The 19,195-nt window shown below is 36.8% G+C and overlaps 1 protein-coding gene across 5 annotated transcripts in view; it reads left to right on the top strand.

Annotated features, from left to right (window-relative positions):
* The first annotated feature begins 7,216 nt into the window (after nucleotides 1–7,216).
* The window catches only part of SECA2 (Preprotein translocase SecA family protein), a 475,015-nt gene continuing 463,036 nt past the window's right edge, over nucleotides 7,217–19,195 (top strand). For 3 of the 5 annotated variants that reach the window (XR_016265257.1, XM_089453127.1, XM_089453125.1), the window contains exons 1-6: nucleotides 7,218–7,822; nucleotides 12,586–12,720; nucleotides 12,862–12,931; nucleotides 13,034–13,098; nucleotides 13,270–13,354; nucleotides 13,634–13,669. Coding sequence is in view for 4 of the 5 variants with exons in the window: in XM_089453127.1 (XP_089309253.1) it covers nucleotides 7,583–7,822; nucleotides 12,586–12,720; nucleotides 12,862–12,931; nucleotides 13,034–13,098; nucleotides 13,270–13,354; nucleotides 13,634–13,669 (631 nt within the window). In the remaining variant the exon portion in view is untranslated. Of the gene's footprint in view, nucleotides 7,823–12,585; nucleotides 12,721–12,861; nucleotides 12,932–13,033; nucleotides 13,099–13,269; nucleotides 13,355–13,633; nucleotides 13,670–19,195 lie in introns of all 5 variants that reach the window. The other 2 variants (XM_089453128.1, XM_089453126.1) reach the window with 2 other exon arrangements.

Below are 19,195 nucleotides of genomic sequence, written 5' to 3'. Positions count from 1 at the left end.
AAGTGATCTTCTCCTAGTCTTCAGGACTGATTTTGATCTAATTGTACCCATGGAACCTATCCAAGAAGGAAAATAACTTTTTCCCGGCAAGCACATCAAGACTTGTTTAGTGAAGGGCAAGGGAAAATGATATTTCCTTATGGTTTTGTTAAGTTCCCTGTAATCAACACAAATTATCTACTTGCCATTTTTCTAGGGAACAATAACCAAAGGAGATACCCATTCACTATATGAGATTGGATAGATGAACCCTATGTATAGTAATTGATGCAATTCTTCCTTCACAATATGTTTTAAGGAAGGATTGATTCACCTTTGAGGTTGGTGAACATATTTGTGATATTCCTTTACGTATATGTGGTAAATGCATAAAAAAGGATGTACTCCTTTCATTCCCCTTGTAATCCCATGCAAATGCATCAATGTACTACCCTAAGATAGTGAGTTATTGATCCTCCTGATCAATTGAAAGCGAGGAGCTTATTTTCAAAATTTTGGAGGGGCCTATTTCTACCATCTTCATGATGTTTTGATAAGAATCAACAACCAATAATTTTGCCCATCTACTGTCTTGGGAATATCTAGGTTTCCTTAGGGATGACCCTTCTTTTAGCCCATCAATATTCATAGTAGCAGGATATTGGTTTTGTAGAAAATTATCAATTAAATCGTCTTCATCAACATGCTTGCTACTAAGGGTGGTTTCTATTGTACACACAAGGTATGATGATGAGAGGTAAGAAAACTCTTCTTCTTCTACCCATGTAGGGAAGTCATTCTCAACAAGAGGTCGAGCTTGGGGATATAACACAATTTGCTTTTAGGACTACCCATTAGTAATTGTCATGTTTCTGACCCTACAACTGATATATGCATCCGCTATAGCTAACCATGGTCTCCCTAAAATGAGTGGATATCCATTGAACTTGGTTTTGGACTGCATAACAAGGAAGTTTGTGGGATACTCCCAAGAGTCTATAGAGGCCATTGCATCTTCAATTATGCCTTATGGTGCTATTATGGATCTATCATCAAGTTGTAGCACAATATTGGTCTTTCTCAGGGATTCTTGGAGGTTAAGTCTAAACATGGTTTCCTTGATCATGACATTAATTGCAGCTTCCAGGTTAATGATAGTGTTTGGAACTACAATGTCATTTATATGCACATCTCTACTGTGCTTCTAGGATCTAGATACTTGGGGATGATTAATCTCCCAAGTATTAGATCAACTAGTAGCTTGATGGCATTGATAGTACGGGCTTCCCTTCTCTTTCTTCTAAACAATCTAAGACAATCTTCCTTGATGGATTTGTTATAGATGGTACCATCTTTGATATATTGGAGCGAAGGAATTTTGACACAAAGATTCTTCAATTCTCCTAAAAGTTCAACTTCTTCTGGAGTGTGTGCTTTTCGGGTTGTCAACCTTTCAGAATAAAGGGGTTTCTTGTGAATGTCCTAAGGAACAAGATCCTACTTCTTTTTTCCATGATCTTCATTTGGAGAAGGTGGATGGAAATCTGGGGGAACCTTCCCTGACCTAAGGTTGATTTCTTGGATTTATACTTAATAAGTTTGATAAGGAGTCTCCCCACTATAGATTTGTTGAGTCTGCTTATTATTGGGATTGTGATATAGTTGAGTAGGAATTTGAGTCACAACAACATTCTAGGGAACTTGTTGTTTTTTAGGGGGAGGCATCAAAGTAGGTGGTTGGGCCACTTGAGGCCTCCATCCTTATGATGGATTACCCCATTGAGGAGGTTAATTGGAATATGGCTAGAAGGGAGGATCAACATATTGAGGAGGATATGGCCAGGGAGTGGGCATAAGCTAGGATGAAGTATTAGGAGGGCTCCAAGGCTGATAATCAGTATTATAATTAAGATTGAAATGAGAAGGGAAGTTCATACCCCATTGGAATTTCCTCAGAGATTTTGGTCTCTTTTAATTAACAAAGCAAAATTACTCCATGCTCCCTTTTACTCCTTGGTACACAACCTTCAAGATTGGCAAAGATGGAAACTAATCAGTAGAATGGTTTTCCTCGCATACAAAGGTAACTTCTATGATATGCAGAGGACATCATTCTTAAGGTGTCTTTTAGTGCATTGGGGGAAAAATATGGCCAATGCCTTTTCTGCTTCCTCTTGTTTTCTTTTGATCTGCAAAGTATCCATTTGCATAGAAAATGTGCACAATATCTCAGTTTTCATGTCTTCTAACATCCCTTCTATTTCATTCTTAGTAAGCAAGGAGGAGGAAGAAGCATTTACTGAACTTTTTCTTGCTTTACCTATTTTTCTAGTGCCTCTTGAATGAAGCTTGCATACCTGTTTAATGTCGTTATAAGTGAGCTAGTAGATATCTCCATTGGTTAGAAAATTGAGGGTTTCCCTAAGATATTCTCTGGCTCCTCTCAATAGTACTGGTTTTAAGGAGTCTGGGTCCAAAGTGTAATTATGCACCCTTATGTAACTTAGCTGGAACCTATCCTCATAGTCTTCTAGAGATTTATTTTCTCCTTGAATCATTCTGAAGATTTCATCTATGGTATCCCTTGCTCTATAGTAATGTCGATATTTGTTGTTGAATGCTTATCGCATTTGATCCTAGGTGGCGATGTTATTTCCTTCAAGGCTCATGAATCATGAGAGGGCTACATCCTTCGAGGTGGAAGAAAACAACTTGAGTTTCTGCCCATCGATGATGTAATCATAGGTCATACACACAACAACAAACTCAAACGTGAATATGTTAGGATTTGTTATCAAACCATACAAGTGTGGGAGCATAGATGGGTTAATGTTTTTCATTCTTGCTTCACCATCTGTTTCTCTAATGGGAAATTTAAAAACTTCAGGTTATCTATCTTCAACCACAGTATTGGTGGGATGTGAAGGTATTTATCCTTCTGCAAGCTCCTCAAATATCATTGCTTGCTGACCAAAAAGGGCCTCAAAGGTCCTTGTGGATAGGGAAGGAGACTCAGGTTAGCTGAAAACGTTTGGGCGCTAGTGGAAGTGGGGGTTTTTGGTAGAAATTTTCTTGTCTTATCCCTAACTCTTCGAGGCATAAAAGAAAGAAATTCTGAAAAAGAATCTGTTGCTTTTTTCTTGTATTCTTTGAAAATGGTGCTAATGTGTTTTATTCTTTTTGTGGAAGATGAAATGAAAGAAAGAGTAAATCAACTAAAGATAAATGTGGTACATACTTTGACACTTCCCTCACAATGATGCCAAAAAGTAATGGCCCTTAGTATTACAATAACAATGTTGTAACTCCCAATGTTCTCAAATTTAATTATCAACCCGGGGTTTGTACAAAATTAAGAGGGGTTAGCAGTGTATGTCCAACAGCCACTATCTTCTTCTCTTGTTGATCTTTATGCAGGTGAGAAATATTTGAAATGAAGGTTAGATGCACAAGGACTAAGCTAACTAAGCTATGCTCAAGGAAAATAGATTTGCAGAAAAGGAAATGGCACACACATCTATGCTACTTGCAATGAAGAAAAACACACTTGCTGAATGACACACACTTCTATGTTGTCTGCAATAAATGGAAAGGACACTTGCTAAAATAAAAGTTTAAGAATCAAAACCCTAATTTTCAGAAAAATAAAATTTAGAAAACAATTGGCAAAGGCATCTATGAGGTCTCTATACTTCCAAGTTCCATTATCAATATCCCAGAAGTGTTGTAATACAACAAAGAGGTCAAACCATGTGTTTATTGCAAAGCTTAGCGAGAAGTGAGGGATGGTTACGAGATTCTACAAGAGTCTTTGTTTTGCTACATGAGATAGGTCAACAAGCATGTAAACCAAATAGAAAGTGAATATGAGATGAGGAAACTCTATGGTAATGTTAGGAAATGATAACATTCTACTGATCAGAGCTCAAGGAAACTTGATTTAATCTTATCCTTATGAAATCAATGTTTATGTGTTTCTTGTAGTTGTAAAACCAACTACACTACAAAACAATGAACACCAAACTCTGGAATAACAAGAGAAGTAAAATGAAGGAAGACTCGAAGTTGCATTAGTAAGTGCTATAATTGCTAACAATTGCATAAATAACCTAAAATAAAGATTTGTTCAAAGATTCTTCTACTTAACCATGCACAGGAACCATGAAAAGTGAAACTTTAAAAAAAGCTAGAAAATGAACAAATGTAAAGCATAAGACAAACATAAGTACAAGAGGGCTTTGAAGCTCCTAGGGTGGGCCCAATGGAAGGATGCTCAGAGTCTTTAAATGAGAACCAAGCTAAGAGATAGAATAAAACACCGCTTCCATTAACTAAAAAAGCATTCTCACATTGTAGGACTGCACAACGTTTTTGAGAATACTAAAAGGCTAATCTTGCTTTCTACTTTTCACTTTTCTCTCTATCTCCTACTAGGCTAACTCGAGCCTCTTATTTATACATGAAGTGTAGAGTAGCCTCCTTGAGAGGAGGGTCACATTTCCCTCAAAAAATTCTTATAGAAAGGGATTTTATTCCTAGTCCACCTTGCAACAACATGAATTGGCATTAAATGCCATGAGTCAGTAAAGTTTAGGCCTTCTCGTTGTAGGCAACAAATCCCAAAAATACCTCTACTACTCGATCTCTTGGAATCTGCTCAATATCTCTTCAAATCCTACACAACAAACATGTCAAGGCACATAAAATATGAAAACCAGATTGAAATAATCTAGGAACCCATTAAGCCAGGAAAGTGTATCATCGTGTGCAAAAGGTGGGTTCAAACATAGTTTTATGTGCTTAGGAGTTGATTAATGGGCCTTATAATTTACTTATTTTGGAGGCCCATCAGTTATGACTTTGTAAGATGAAATAATAAAATAATAAAATAAATAGGTCTTCAAATAACTTTAAAGGACTACAGGCATTATAATCAAATGAGTTTGTAAAGCTTCAATTGCACAAGAATCCAATGATGCAACATCATATAGACTCATGCCTGCAATAGAAACTTGAATATCTCTTTCTCGGAGAAATTAACAACAATATCCTAATGTGGTGAGTTTAATATTATTTGAAAATTGAAACAACTCCTAAATGAAAAAACAATAACCTGTAATTAAACTACATTTCCTTTATTACAACTAGGGATCTTATTCCATGGGACCTAAAATACAATAAGAAGTGCTTGTAAGAGATGAGAAGACATAATCAGACCTATATATTATTGCTCGTGACCAAACATGGAAAACCTAATGGAAAGAAAAATGTAGAAGAATAGATGAGAGGGAAAGTTTAGCAAGTTGATTCATAAGATATTATGGAAAAGTAAACTCCTCTTTGGAAAAACTCCAACCCCTTTTTTGAATGTAATTTTTTCTCTTTGTAATATTTTGTTCATCTTTGCAACTACTTGATCGTTAGGTTTTTCCTCTTTATGTTAACTGAATGAAGTTCGATTTTGAAAATATGAAGTTAGGAATTCATCCTCCAAACTAGTCTTGTTTCATCTATTCTAGATTTCCTTTTTTATGTTGTTTTCAACAATATTTCAATGATAGGCCCAAAATGGTCACTATTTTTCTTTTAATTATATGAAATAATGTTTATAATTTTAGGCATCGAAACCAGCCTCAAAATATTGTTCGCACTTCCATATTTCCAATGAGCTCTTGTTTGCTTAATTTGGACATCGATAACTCAAGTTATGGTCTCTCGAAGATAGTGGCTCAGAAACCATTAATCAACTGCATGTGAATCTTGGCCTTTGATTCATAGATCCATATTTTAATCCCACATACATAGTTGTAACATACTTCAACATATTTATAAAGACAATTCCCCCTATGTTATTCATGTATTAAGCATGCGGCATGAAATTTTGTAATAATAAATGGATTCAATTCAATTTGCGATATTGTAAATTTGTTTCCCTGTGGCCTCTGGATAAGCAAAGTACTTAGCAAAGTACTTAACAACAAGAACTTGACCAAATGAGCTATCCCTTAGGGTTTAGTTCATATTCTTAAGCATTATATAAGTTCATATTTAAATTTAATTAATAAACATATACAAACTTAATACTTAAAAAATCACTCACACAGACACACACAAATATATATAACTAGCATAAATGCATCTTAACTCCCTATCTGCCAAGGGCTAAGAAGGATTTAGAGGTTTTGCACTAAAAAAACAAGTTTGTATTTTGAGAGATTTGATCCCTATCAAACAAAAAAACAAGTTTGTATTTTGAGAGATTTGATCCCTCTCAATGTTTGATAGATCCAAAGTTAAAAATGAATCTATACTTGTGAACAATGTAATGAAAATCAATTTACCTTCCCCTTTTATAAAATGTTATACAAATTATCCCAATATAACCACCTTACCCAAATTACTATAAAAATAATTTATTGCGAGATAATGCTAAGGTGTTAGCTAACTCACCCTAACACAATCCCAACCAAACATCGTATTCGCTAAATAGCTAAATAACGATATGCCTTTGGACAATATTCATATATTTTTTTTTTTAGCTCTCGCAAGTATCCATTATTGTCTTTAAAGGAGAAACTCATATAAGATGGTTTGAATAGTAATATGCCACTAAATGCAAAGCTACCTCTTATTCCAAGTAGCATCTTTTTTTTACAAAGAAAACCTCAAAGGACTATGGAATAGTGACTTTCATGTCATGAACGATACTTCTTGTAAAAACATTGATGCTAATTAAAATACTCAATCACTAAAACTAATGTATTGAATATCCTAAAAAGAAGGTATTGAATATCCATCTAGCCGTCTTTATTTGCTTTTTTACTTACATTTTATGTATAGAATATCCATCTAGCCGTCTTTATTTGCTTTTTTACATTTTTTTTTTTTCGTTTTAGGTTGTAATTGCTTTTTTATTTCATATACCTTCAAATATTGTGGATAACGTAAGTAAAAATCATCTTTCTAGGGTTTTTAAGAATAAATTGGAAAAAAATATCATGCAAATTAATATAACAACGTTACCCAAGCTAATACCATAGAGTATTAAACTCACCCCTAAACCCAACCACCATGATAGGTTTCAACTCCTATGAAGACTGCCCTGCCCATTAATTACTGTTGTGGTGGTCTTCCAAGTTCCAACTAAAGGGAGTGTTAAGCATCTATCAATCAGATATTTCAACGTGTCCTTATGTTAACAAATGAAAAAGAAAATAATACAAATAAAAGAAAATCTATTTCCCGTGTGCGAGTGCTGTTCAAGCGTTAACGAGCATTTCTGTGTCGGGGATGATTTGAAGGTCTGCACACACAAGCAGATTTCAGCGCCTGTGAGATTGCCCATTTAACTGCTTACACATGATAGTCTGAGCAATAATATCCCAACTAGGCTCAGTGTTACCTCGTAGTCTAAGAGTGTATCGATCTATCTCTCCTTTTCGACTTGTCCTTTATTTTAATGGAATTAAAAGGAGAATAACACCGGAATAAAAAAAATCTAATCCCGGTGTGCGAATATTGTTCAAACTTTAACGGGCGTTCCTCAGTTCGGGATTATTTGAAGGCCTGCGCACAGAGGCGGTAAAAGCCTCCAGACCAAAAAATGGCGTTGAAGTATCCGTTTCTACACGGCGGCACCTGTCCAATGTCCTGGCAAAAGGAAAATTCATGCTTCTTTAACGATATTTACTTCATTAATTTAATAAGAAATGACAGCATACCTTCTTGTAGGCTGAATTTAAAGAGGAGTACGGTGCTGGTCAGAGGAGCCGCTCAGCCTTCTACTGCGTTAAGAACAGATAACATGAAAGCTTCAAAGATAAAGCCGCTATTATTTGTTAAGGTATGCTATTATTTCTTCGCATAGAATGCTAAACATTTTTGTGAAATTCTGTATTACGAATTTTTTGGGTTTGTGGGTTTGTACACATTAAATATTAAGTTGAAAATGGCAAATATTTCTCCGTTTAGCTTCTGTGTAGAATTAGCTGAACCAGCTTTTGGTCTCGCTATTGAGAGTGTATTGCTAACATTAAACTACACGAATGGTTGGTTGTCCTGCTAACACCACAATCTGCCCCTAAACAAGTATTCATGTTTACAAAATATTGACAAAAGATGAATAACTGCCCCTTCAAGCAAGCACTCGAATACAATTCCCTGCAACTAGGCACTTAAATGAACAAAAGTCCATTAGGAACAATATGTTATAGCCTTCTTCGGCATATGACGGAAGTCATCGTCCTCTAAGAAGGATTTGCCATCTCTGCACTACCTTCTTGTGTACCACGGGTAGGGCCGGCCTTTTCCTCAGGGAACTGTTGGCTCTTTAAAACGTACTTGCAAAATGATGGCTTTCAGCTGCAGCTTTAGTGGGGGGACAGCCATGATAGAGCACTTGAACCAACCAAAACTTAAACTAAAATCTTTCCAAAACTTAAGCTAAGCAGAAAAAAGGAGTCCGCACAATATTTAAGAACAGAAAACGGTAAGAAGTGCACGTTAGACACCATTGGAGCGATGAAAAGCTCAGACATTCTTATTAGGATGTGGAAGATGAGTACGTTCATATCACAAGAAGTGCGGGAAGGAACAGCTCTAACTAGTAGCACTAAATGTAAGAGAGAAAATAAAAACTCAATACCATTTACAAAGTGAGAGCCTATTTTAGTAGGTAATAAGCATAGTTCCATTTTATAACCAGATTTATTACGTTTTGAGAAGATAAAAAAATCTCGAGGTGCAAATGTCAAAGATTTTTGCATCCTCATACACTGCATAAACATTGAGGTTGGGGTCTCCCTTGTTTTGATCCCTGTCAATGTGTAACAGGTCTAAGGTTAAGATGGATCTATGCTAGTTTGTGTATAATTGTTGTTTAAATATTGTAAGCTAGGATATTCAATACTCTCCCCCTTGCCTATTGCGAGTTTAATGTATTGGACACTAGGACACTAGTTGTCGGAGTGTTGGGCACTTGTGGGACAATGTCTTGTTCAAGACACAAGTCCTAAGCATGGCCGCTACTCAACAATGTGTCTCTCCATGTGTTTGACACTTTGGACAACAAAAAACGTTCAAAAAGGTTAAAAAAAGTGTGTAGATGTGCCCTAATGTGTGTTTTGCTGTACTTCTATTTTTTAAATGTTCAAAAAATTTACCTCTCTATGTCAATATTTTATTACTATAATTTTAATAATTTGTAGTTATATATATTTATGTGTCCCAACATGGCTTGTTAGTGAGTTGACAAATCACTTAATTGAGATCCATATTATCAAATAGACATGAAATTACCCCCATGGCTGTCATAAAAGCCCACAGGTGAGTCGGCCCTCTTTAGTAACCAAAATCAGCTTTAAAATGCACAAAAGAGGAGAGAGTTTATGCATGTGATATGTGGTATGTGTAGAGGGGGTCCAAGTGGATGTGAATAGCTCATCTATGCCTTGGAATGTGTGACCAATGGCTTGAAAAATGTGATATGCCTCGAGAAATGTGAGACTGCCTTGGGAAATGTGAAACTAGATAAACATTGGTAGAATCACCTCCAAGGCTTATGGTCAAAATCTGGTATATACTATAGGAGTTGTCTTTAGTGCGACTTTTTGGAAGCTTTTACGGTGAGTTTTTCCGGTCAAATTTCTCTAAAATCCGGCAGGAATTTATTGAAATCACAAGCTTGATGGGTAATCCTGTGCAATCGAAGTGCCCTAGGGGTTTTCTAGGGTGCTGAATCCATATATACAGTCAAAAAACTAGTTTAAATAACACAAATCAAGATTTCACCTCAAAATTTTCCACCGGATTTCGGCACCGGAAAGTCCAAAAAGTTGCACTAAGACAACTCCTATACTATATACATAAGCAAAGAGCATCCATGTTGGGAAATCATCACACTTTGGGCTCATCATCATGGTCACTTCTCATAAAAGAATGTAGGGTGCACTGCAGAGAATCTGAGGTTTAACGCAAACCAAATTGTAGTATCAAATAGGCTTTACTGTTCACAGCCACTGTCTATTAGCCACTTACAAGCTCTGGTGTTTATCCTCTATGCGATCCTTGGAAGAAACGTTTGATAAATTATAAAGCATTCAAACTTAAACATCCAATTTAAACATAACATGCACTCTTTATTATGATCAACTACTTATAGGCCCGCTGAGAGTGCTGGACAGTAACAATATTCATACAATTCTGATTATTCTCCACTCCAAACAGATGAGACTAGCATTCCATGTCCTCCTTAGCGTGGATGAAACTGAAAAACCTTCATCTTTTTGTAGAAATGTTGCTGCTATTTGCGATCAGCATGTTTGCATCATCCATTTCTCCCAGGTTTCACTACAGGATTTAATACCATGTTAAAGATATGGTAAGTGCATAAATATGAACAGGAGCTATGTGTTATCCATATAAGCAAATATTTAAAGACTGCAAAGAGTGTGTTTGTAAGTATCATCTCTATGGCTATGCAACCTATGCTTTGAATTATGTATAATATATTGTGTAACCATATTTGGCATTTTATTTTGAAAAAAATTGAAAAATTTACAAAATCTCAAGCATTGGCAAAGTAAGGTCCAGATAAATGATGAAATTCAAAACTCAGGAAGCTTGAATTTAGTTGTGAACTTAATGGCCAGGCTCTTTCATTTTGAAATTCATAAAAAATCATTAATGCTTGTATTTCTTTAGGTTAAAATTGAAAAAAAACCATAATTTTTTGGCGTCTTTTCTTTTTTGAAAATGCTGTATATGTTATTTCATAAAACAAATAAGTACATCATGACCTGGAATGTTACATCACCCAAACAACAGGGGTACTGGGAAAATCTTGTCCTAAAATTGCCAATAAGGCAAGCATATGAGAGTCTGCAGCAGAAGAGAGGGACTCGATGTCATGACAAAAAACATCAAGTTGACTCTCACATGCAAAGCCAATTCCGGCTTAAAACTCCTCAGTTTCTCTAAACTAAAGAGGAAAGGATCTTGCTCCAAAGTGACTTTACATTGATGCCTCCACAGAAAGTGAATAGCTAGAATCACACTGAGTGCCACAGGGATTTGCAGTTGCCCTCAATCATCCATATGTCACCTAGAAGAGGTCCCTTCAGTGAACATGGGACAGTGAAGAGGCAATGATATTCATCCTGAGACCATGTCCAAAAAGATTTAGCAGCCCAACATTGCCAAAAAAACACACTCAACTGTTTCATCTTTCCACACAAAATGCAAGCAGCATCTGTCATATGGGGTTGGTTTGATGAAGCCTACTCTTCACAACCAACCCTTGATAGAGCAGAAGGCACCCCCAAAATTTGTGCTTAAAACAAAGATGTGATTTCCAGATAGACTGAGACCACCTCGATCAATGTGTCACCTTTCCTCACTGCCCACCTTTCGTTCAAGTGAGGGACAAGGTAAAAAGTGTGCCTTACCATATAATACATGTGATTTGTCTTATATATGTAAAAAAGTTCTCATTGCCCCATCGCCAATCCCTCTAGAACAGCCTGGATCAATGTGACTGCATTTTAACAATACAATTCTTAGGAGTTGTGTGCCAGAGGTTGTTTAAAACAAATTTATCCAAATCGGCGAGCTTTTGGGCCTGGTTAAGGGCATGGCACAAATACCAGTGTTGGTGCTAATGGTTCTAGTGTCTACAAATCCTTCCAATTAAAACTCTGTTTCTTGCCAAATTTTTGCCAATGAAATGAGGTGGAAGGACAGCCTAACCACTGGGGGCGAAGAATGTCCAAGACTCTAAATTGGTCAGTATGCCAAATCCTAGACACCTTGAGGTCCCTCAAACTGCCATGTAAGAGAGCCAGAGAACCCGCCAAGCTACCCACACCATTTTAAGCTGGGCAGACCCTGAAATCTGGAAAGCCTGGTCCTCGCAACTTGAACTATGTCACACAACTGAAAAGGACATTCCCTGAATGGGCTGAACCTACACATGTTGGGAGTGCATTTTTGAAGCTCCCTTTGACACTTTTTGGAAAAATACATGATGCTCTAACATGTTTTCAGGAAGTTATTATGAAATTTGATTAATTTGTTTTTCTGAACTTATTTATCATATACTTTTGAATTGGTGATTGTTTTTCAAATTTCATTGTTGCCAAATTTAAACATGAACACAAACCATTTGATTTGGAATACATTCCTTGATCTATCTATCAGGATTATATTACTAAAATTAAAAAATCAGGTGAATGCGTAGCTGTCCTTTCAATGGTTAATTTCTCCATGTGAATCCCATCAGCATATGGTCAGTTGAATGCATCCATATGATGAGATACATATTTTTACATAAATATAAATAGGTATTGTGAATGGCTGAGAGTTGAGACCATCTGACAAAGTTGGTAGAATAATGTAGTGATGGATTTCTGTGGAGAGAATAGCCTCCTTAGAAATTCGATTTGCTTTCTGGGCATTGAGGTTGATCAAAGGTTTGTAATTTTGTGGATCCCCAGATGCTTTTATTTCATGGTTCTTAGGCAAGGGATACTTTAAGAGTAGGTTGTTCCTGTGAACTATTTGTTGGTACCTGGTTTATATGGTTCTGACTTCTATTGGCTAAACTATCAGGAAGATTTGCAGTATTTGAGGAAAAACTGGAAGAAAATGTGGAGCTTAAATCACTGGATTCTACAGGACTATTATATCCTCGTAGATGCTGTCAATTCTTTGGAACCTGATATGCAGAGACTGACAAACATGCAGGTTTGTTGAATAAATTTTCTTCTTATGATATGTATTAGTTTAAGCAGTAACAGTTTCTAATCATAGGTATAACCCAGCAGCAAGTATTTTTTCCTTAGTGCCTAAAATGGGACTGAGTGTCTGTTTCCTACTGCAAGACAGTTACAAGGAAAAACAAATGAATTTCGTCGCCGACTTAGCTATGGAGAAACATTGGATGATATACAAGCTGGTAAGCTGATATTGAATTTACTTTTTTTGGTTGCTAATGATGTATGCTGCTGGACTTGAATCCCATGTTTTCAGTAAGCAATGGTCTTTCCTTTTTGTGAAGAGGCATTTGCTGTTGTTCGTGAAGCTGCAAAGCGGACACTTGGAATGCGGCACTTCGATGTTCAGGTGTTTTAAACATTTCCTCTTCTATATTTAAATTGTTTTACACATTCTTTCATGGCCAAATACATTATATTTTCCTGCTTTTAATATCTTCTTAGTTTTAGTAAATCATGGAAAGCAACACCATGTCAAAGTTGTATGCTTGTTAAATTGGTAAGTGGTATGCCATTACAGATTATTGGTGGGGCAGTACTTCATGATGGAGCTATTGCTGAGATGAAGACGGGGGAAGGAAAAACTCTGGTATCCACATTAGCAGGTATTGATTGTTGAAAACGTTGAAGTCTTTAGTAGAGTATGATTCTATATTTCTTTCAGTGAAGTATTACTGTGACGAGTGGATTACCATTAGAGTTCTTGCTGGCTGGTCAAATTTCAAATTTGTTACAGTATTGATTAGTATAGATTGCATCTTTTATGTTAGTTGCCATTATATAATAAGGTGAGGCTGCAAAAGTTTAAGAGAGGCCTTGGGGAAGCTCTTTAACTGGTCTTTATTTTCTTGTAATGCTCAAGGTTTTGTTTTGGTCTTTCGCAGCTTATCTCAACTCTTTAACTGGGAGTGGAGTTCATGGTATGTTCAGATGTTCTACCCTAATATTTGATGACAGCTACATTCCTTTAATTTTGAAGTTGAACAGTTTCAGTTTCACTCCTGTTAGAAATCTGTCTTGACTGTCTAGTAAATACAAAAAAGTAAAGCAAGGTGTTTCTCCTCTGAAGTTTTGAAGGAATAACAGTTAATGTTTCAGCATTTGAATTATCTGATAGTTGCGAAATTTGACATACATAGCATACAAAAATACACCAAATAGGGAGATATGGACCTAGAAATTTATTATATTATCAATATACAGTCTTTAATGATAACAATTCAAATTGTTTGTTGGTAATATCATGTCAGCACAATGTTTGAGCAGTCAATCAGACTTTGGGTTAGGGTTTAATGGTCAGGATTTTGGCTTGTGTAAACCTAATGATTAACTGAATCTTTTGTAAGTTTCAGGAGTTGCTTGAAATTAATTGTCCAACTGAACCTCTTGTATTGAATCACTTTCTTTTTGGGAAATTTGTGGGTGAAGTAGCCCTTGGGGTCAAAGTGCTGAGCATTGTAGAAAATCCTTGAAATTTCTGCAACTGCTGTAGTGAACAAATCTGAAACTAATTTGTAACACGAAGACACAGAATTTCTCTACACTTTTGCAGTGGAAAAGAACAGAATTAAAAACACATTCACACAATACAATAACACACAAATTTTTTCTAGGGAACCCAATTGGGAAAACCCTCTGCTTGCTGTAGTTTTATTGATAGAGTAATTTGATCAAATACAAGACAATCTGTCTATGAGAACAGAGATGTTCTCCTGCTGACCTAGCATAGACTTGCCCAGATCCTTACTTGATCTCTGCTCCTATCCTCTGCATACAACCAGGCCTGAATTCTTCTGTGCACTAGCCTTCCTTCCTGCGCACAAAGTCTCCTACTTTGCAACAAAATGGGCTCCTAAATCTGTGCGCACAGGCCTCCCTATTTTGTAGCACAAATCCCTCAATCTATGTGCACTTGGTACTCAAGTATACGCACACCACAAGCAAACTCTCCTCACACAAACTCGTGCTCTCTATTGTCTTGTCTCACAAACTTGTGCTCACACAAAACAATGGTTACAATTGTGCCTTTCGACCTCCTTATAAGCAATTTAACCCATCTAAATCTGGCAAGTTTATTTTTGGAACTCGGTCTTGTGATTGACTAGTTAACTGAGTCTAACTGACTCATGTAACTTGTCCTAGCCACAAATAACCATTGAGACTTCTAACTTGCACTAGGAGACAAACAACTGAGCCTCCAACTATTTGCATGACTTAAACTGCTTCATGAACTCGTCCTAACTTTTAGGAACTTGTTCTAACTTATAGGAACTTGTGCATGCTGAAGAAGGACTGCTTGTGGTCCCTTTGACTAAGGCACAAGTCAAAGAAGACCTTACTCACTACTATTTTCAACAAACATAAACGCTTAAGTTTGGCTAAGCTGCCATGATAGTGGGGTACTCTTCTGTCAAAATCACACAGGGCTTGTGCCTGGTCTGGACCGCTTATTCGTGCCTTTGAGGTGATTGAATCTTTGTGGTTGGCCTAACATGCTACCATCTTCACATATGAACCATGACTCCCTTGACATGAATTGCTTTTGCTGATATTGTGTTGTATTTAGCTCCCTGGCCTATTGTATATTCATTGCCTTTACATGTATGGATTCTTTGAAATTTCCTATTTACTTTTAGTGGTATTAGCCTTTTCTATAATGAGTTATATATTTTGTATGTGTGTTTCATCTCTGTTTTTTTTTGGATCAATGATTTCTTGGACTAATAATATTAACAGATGTATAGGGCCATAATACAAAAAAAGGCCAGATGCACATGTAACCTCCACAAGCATCGATCAAGATTCAAAACCAAATATTATGTGCACTGGTTCAGTCCAAACACCCATGAATCAGAGATACTGAAAGTCAAAAACAAGGGTTGGCAACCATCAAAACACCCAAAATCATAGTCATATAATTTCCAGAAACAACTAACATAATAAGATCAACACATGGGCACAAGCCCCAGAAGAAAACACTAAGACACGGTCAGACCAGCTACAAGAGGAGTCTGGCCATGGTCATCTAGGGCCAGGCACCAACCAGAAACCTGTTAGAGATAATGGTCACATTAAGAACTTAGACGAATTAGGACTTAGGCATATAATAAAGTCTCACTAATAAAGTGGTTTAATAATGAGACGTTTAATATTGTTACTAATCTAGTGCATATTAGTTAGCTATTTGGGATTTATGGAACATACTTCTCTTCTCCTACTATGTAATGAGACATTGCATCATCAAATAGTATGAGTCAATCCTCTCTTTCTCATTCTAATGTGTATTCTTGTCTATGCTTGTGTCTATAAAACCAACATGGTATTAGAGCCAAGTTAAGGATAAGGCGAGAAAGCAGGTGAAAGAGCCAAGGAATTGCCGTGATTAGAGAAGGCATTGAGGGACTGCAATCATATTCACAAATTGGGTGGAAGAGTTAGATTATTTGGGAGTGATTACCTGTCCATCATTGTGGGTGTAAGTATGCCCTATAATGCTGGAAACATGGCTTGTGCCTATTGTGAAGTAGTGTAGCCATTGGAGGATTTGGAGTTGTGGCTTATGATGAATTAGAGAATCCGTAGGATAGTCTGTAGACAAAAGCATGGGGTCTTTCCCATGTGAATTGATGCCGGCCAAATAAAAGAAACAATGGCCTATATAGTATAGAGTGGTGGAGTTAATGTACTAGAAGTGGGTTGAATCCAGAAGGAGCTCGCGAGGAATTGACAGTGTTATACTGACAAGTGAATTGAGCCATGAATAAGCTGTCAGGTGAGTGTGGGTCCACATGGGAAGAATTTTTTGTGTCTTTGTGTGAGCCTCTAGTGGTGGTTTGAATTAAGGAGTTGCCAAATAGAGGAGATCGTTATGAATAGAGTTGAAATGCAGACCATGTGAATAGTGAGTTGCCAGGTGAAGGAAAATATGTTAGAGGAGTAGTTGTCATGTGACCCACCATGATAGAAAAGATACGCTGTTGTCAAAGGATCTGTGATATGCAACCATTGTCCCTGTATTGTGAAGCTAGAGTCAACAATATGTAGAATCAAAGAGAAATTTGAAGACCTGTACTCAGAACAAAGAAAAGACAACCCCCAGAATCAAGAATTTATAGAACTTTACCCTGTGAGAATTAATTGATTGGTTATTGATCGGAGGTATCTGTGATTTTTCAATTGTTTTCTTGTGGAATATTATTTTTTGAGTACCAGTTAGAGATTCAAAGCTTATTATTTTTAGATGTGGAAATAATTCTGCAAGTTTGGCGGATAGAGTTATTTACACAGTGAGTCTATAATTGGTACAAAATTAATTGTTGTGTGAAACAAGTATGGTTTAGAGTGTGTTGTTTTTTAAAGATTGGGATGGTGGTAAGATTTGTAAATTGCTGAGATGTAGTGGTAAATTCACATTTATGTGGTGTATTTGTTAGTTTTTGGTAGCATCGGAAGTGCTCTAGCCTTGAAAATTGGTGGAGAGGCTAAGCACATGAGTTCTAAAGAACCCAGAAACCGTTTGGTGAAATTCCACCTGGATTGTATTTTATTAAAATAATTAATATTTTTAATGGAGTTCCTAAGTCTAAACTTAGGGAAATTAAAATATTAATGCGTATTAATCAAAATATGGGTGAGAATGATCTAGAAAGCGGATCAAGTCATGTTTTAATCTTAGTCGTTGATTAAAGACTTAATCTCGGCCGTTGAAGACTCAACTGGAAAAGTATAAAATTGAGGCTTGGGGTTCATTTGGAAACACACACAGAGAGATTGAGGAAATTGATTTTCTAAGGTGAGAAGTTCTCAGGAGGAAAATCGATTGGGGAGATCTTGTAGTAGAGGGGTAGTGAGAATCCGGGAGAAGGACTTTCCGGAGAATACAAGGTAGAGAAAGGACAGAAAGACGCCGATAGGGGGGTTGACGCTGGCCTACGCAGTGCTGATGCAGAGGCAGCGCAGTCAGTGAGGGGAATTCGAAATTTTGCAGAGGGAATTCAATTTGCAGTTGTCGGGAGCCAAGGTGTGAGACTGGAGGCAAGAAAGTCGAATTCTCAGCCAGTAGAAGATCCAGAGCAGAGAGGCAATGTAATACCTAGCAAGGGTGACACAAAAGCTGCCCAGGGTGACACAGTTTGACGCAGAGGCCATCATAGGGTGACGCAGAGCCTCCCAGAGCTGAGGATCAATCACTATTTCTCTAGTGATAGGGTGAGATCATTTCACCAGCCTTTTGTCCAGTATTTTCTCTGTAAAGGATTGCTAGATGAGCATCCTAGATTTGTATTCAGATATTTCTCCTGCATACTAATAAACTCTCAGAACTGCTGCACTGGTTTTCCCGCATCGGGTTTTTCCGGGGATTATTGTGTCCAAAAATAAGTGTGTCCTATGTATCTTGTTCTTTGCTCTGTTTTCTATTTCATGAGATCAAATATTTAATTAGTGTAGGCTGCAGAAGTAATTTTTTTTTTTCCTTTGGAAAAATCTGGGCAGATCAACCCCGAAGGGAATCTTTTAAAGCCAGTCGGCCAGACTAGCAGGGCCTAACCCCAAGGGTGTCGAGGAGAATTGACCCTGTGACCTCCCAATCGACGAGGTACTTAACAACAGGGACTCGACCAGTTGAGCTAACCCTTGGGGCTGCTGCAGAAGTAATTTGCTTCAGTATTCAGAAGAATAACTTGATGAAGAATTTAAAAATCAAGTAGGTGAAATGGATTCAGATTTGCTGCGGTAGGGGTTCCTTCAGTGTAGGAATTTTCATAGTATTTCCATCAGAGAAAAATGGATAGTTTATCTGGTTTAATGTTGGATAGAAATAAAATGTTTAATGGTCAGAATTGTAAATCATGGAAACATAAGATGCTTTCCATGTTTGAATATAGATGTTTGGACAAGCTTTTATTGGGGAAAGAAGTGCAGAGTCAAATTGATATGGATTTCCAAGAGGCATGTGTTGCGAAGAATCGAGTGGTTGTGATGTTGATGAAGCTCTCAATAAAGAATGAGATCTTTCCCGAAGTTCATGATGGTAATGATGCATTTGTCATATGGGGGAATCTATGAGAGATGTATGAAACCTCAAACAAAAGTAGAGTTTTATTTTGTTTTGTTTTTTAAATTGTTATTTTCATTTAAAATGGAGAGGTCTAATACTTTGCAAGATTATTTATTAAAAATCAAGGATATTAGAGATCATTTGAAATCAATTGAAAGGACAATGAAAGAAGATGTAGTGGTTACAACTTCGAAAACTTTTCTTTCTCCGTATGCAAAATTAATTGAGACCTATAACATTACCAATGCTGATAAAGATATGACATTTGAATAGTTAAGCACTAAGCTCTTGTAGCAAGACATATGGTTTGGAAATAGTAGTGTGAATGAGGCTTCTGAGGTAGCACTTTTAGTAAGTTTAAGAGCAAGGACAATAAGCAGAGTGAAGA

This window comes from Pinus tabuliformis, chromosome X (assembly GCF_031772625.1).
Source record: "Pinus tabuliformis cultivar Carrire ecotype Pingquan chromosome X, CPIR1, whole genome shotgun sequence".
Lineage (NCBI taxonomy): Eukaryota > Viridiplantae > Streptophyta > Pinopsida > Pinales > Pinaceae > Pinus > Pinus tabuliformis.
The sequence above is the reverse complement of the archived record's forward strand: the minus strand, read 5'-3'. Positions and strand labels throughout refer to the sequence as shown.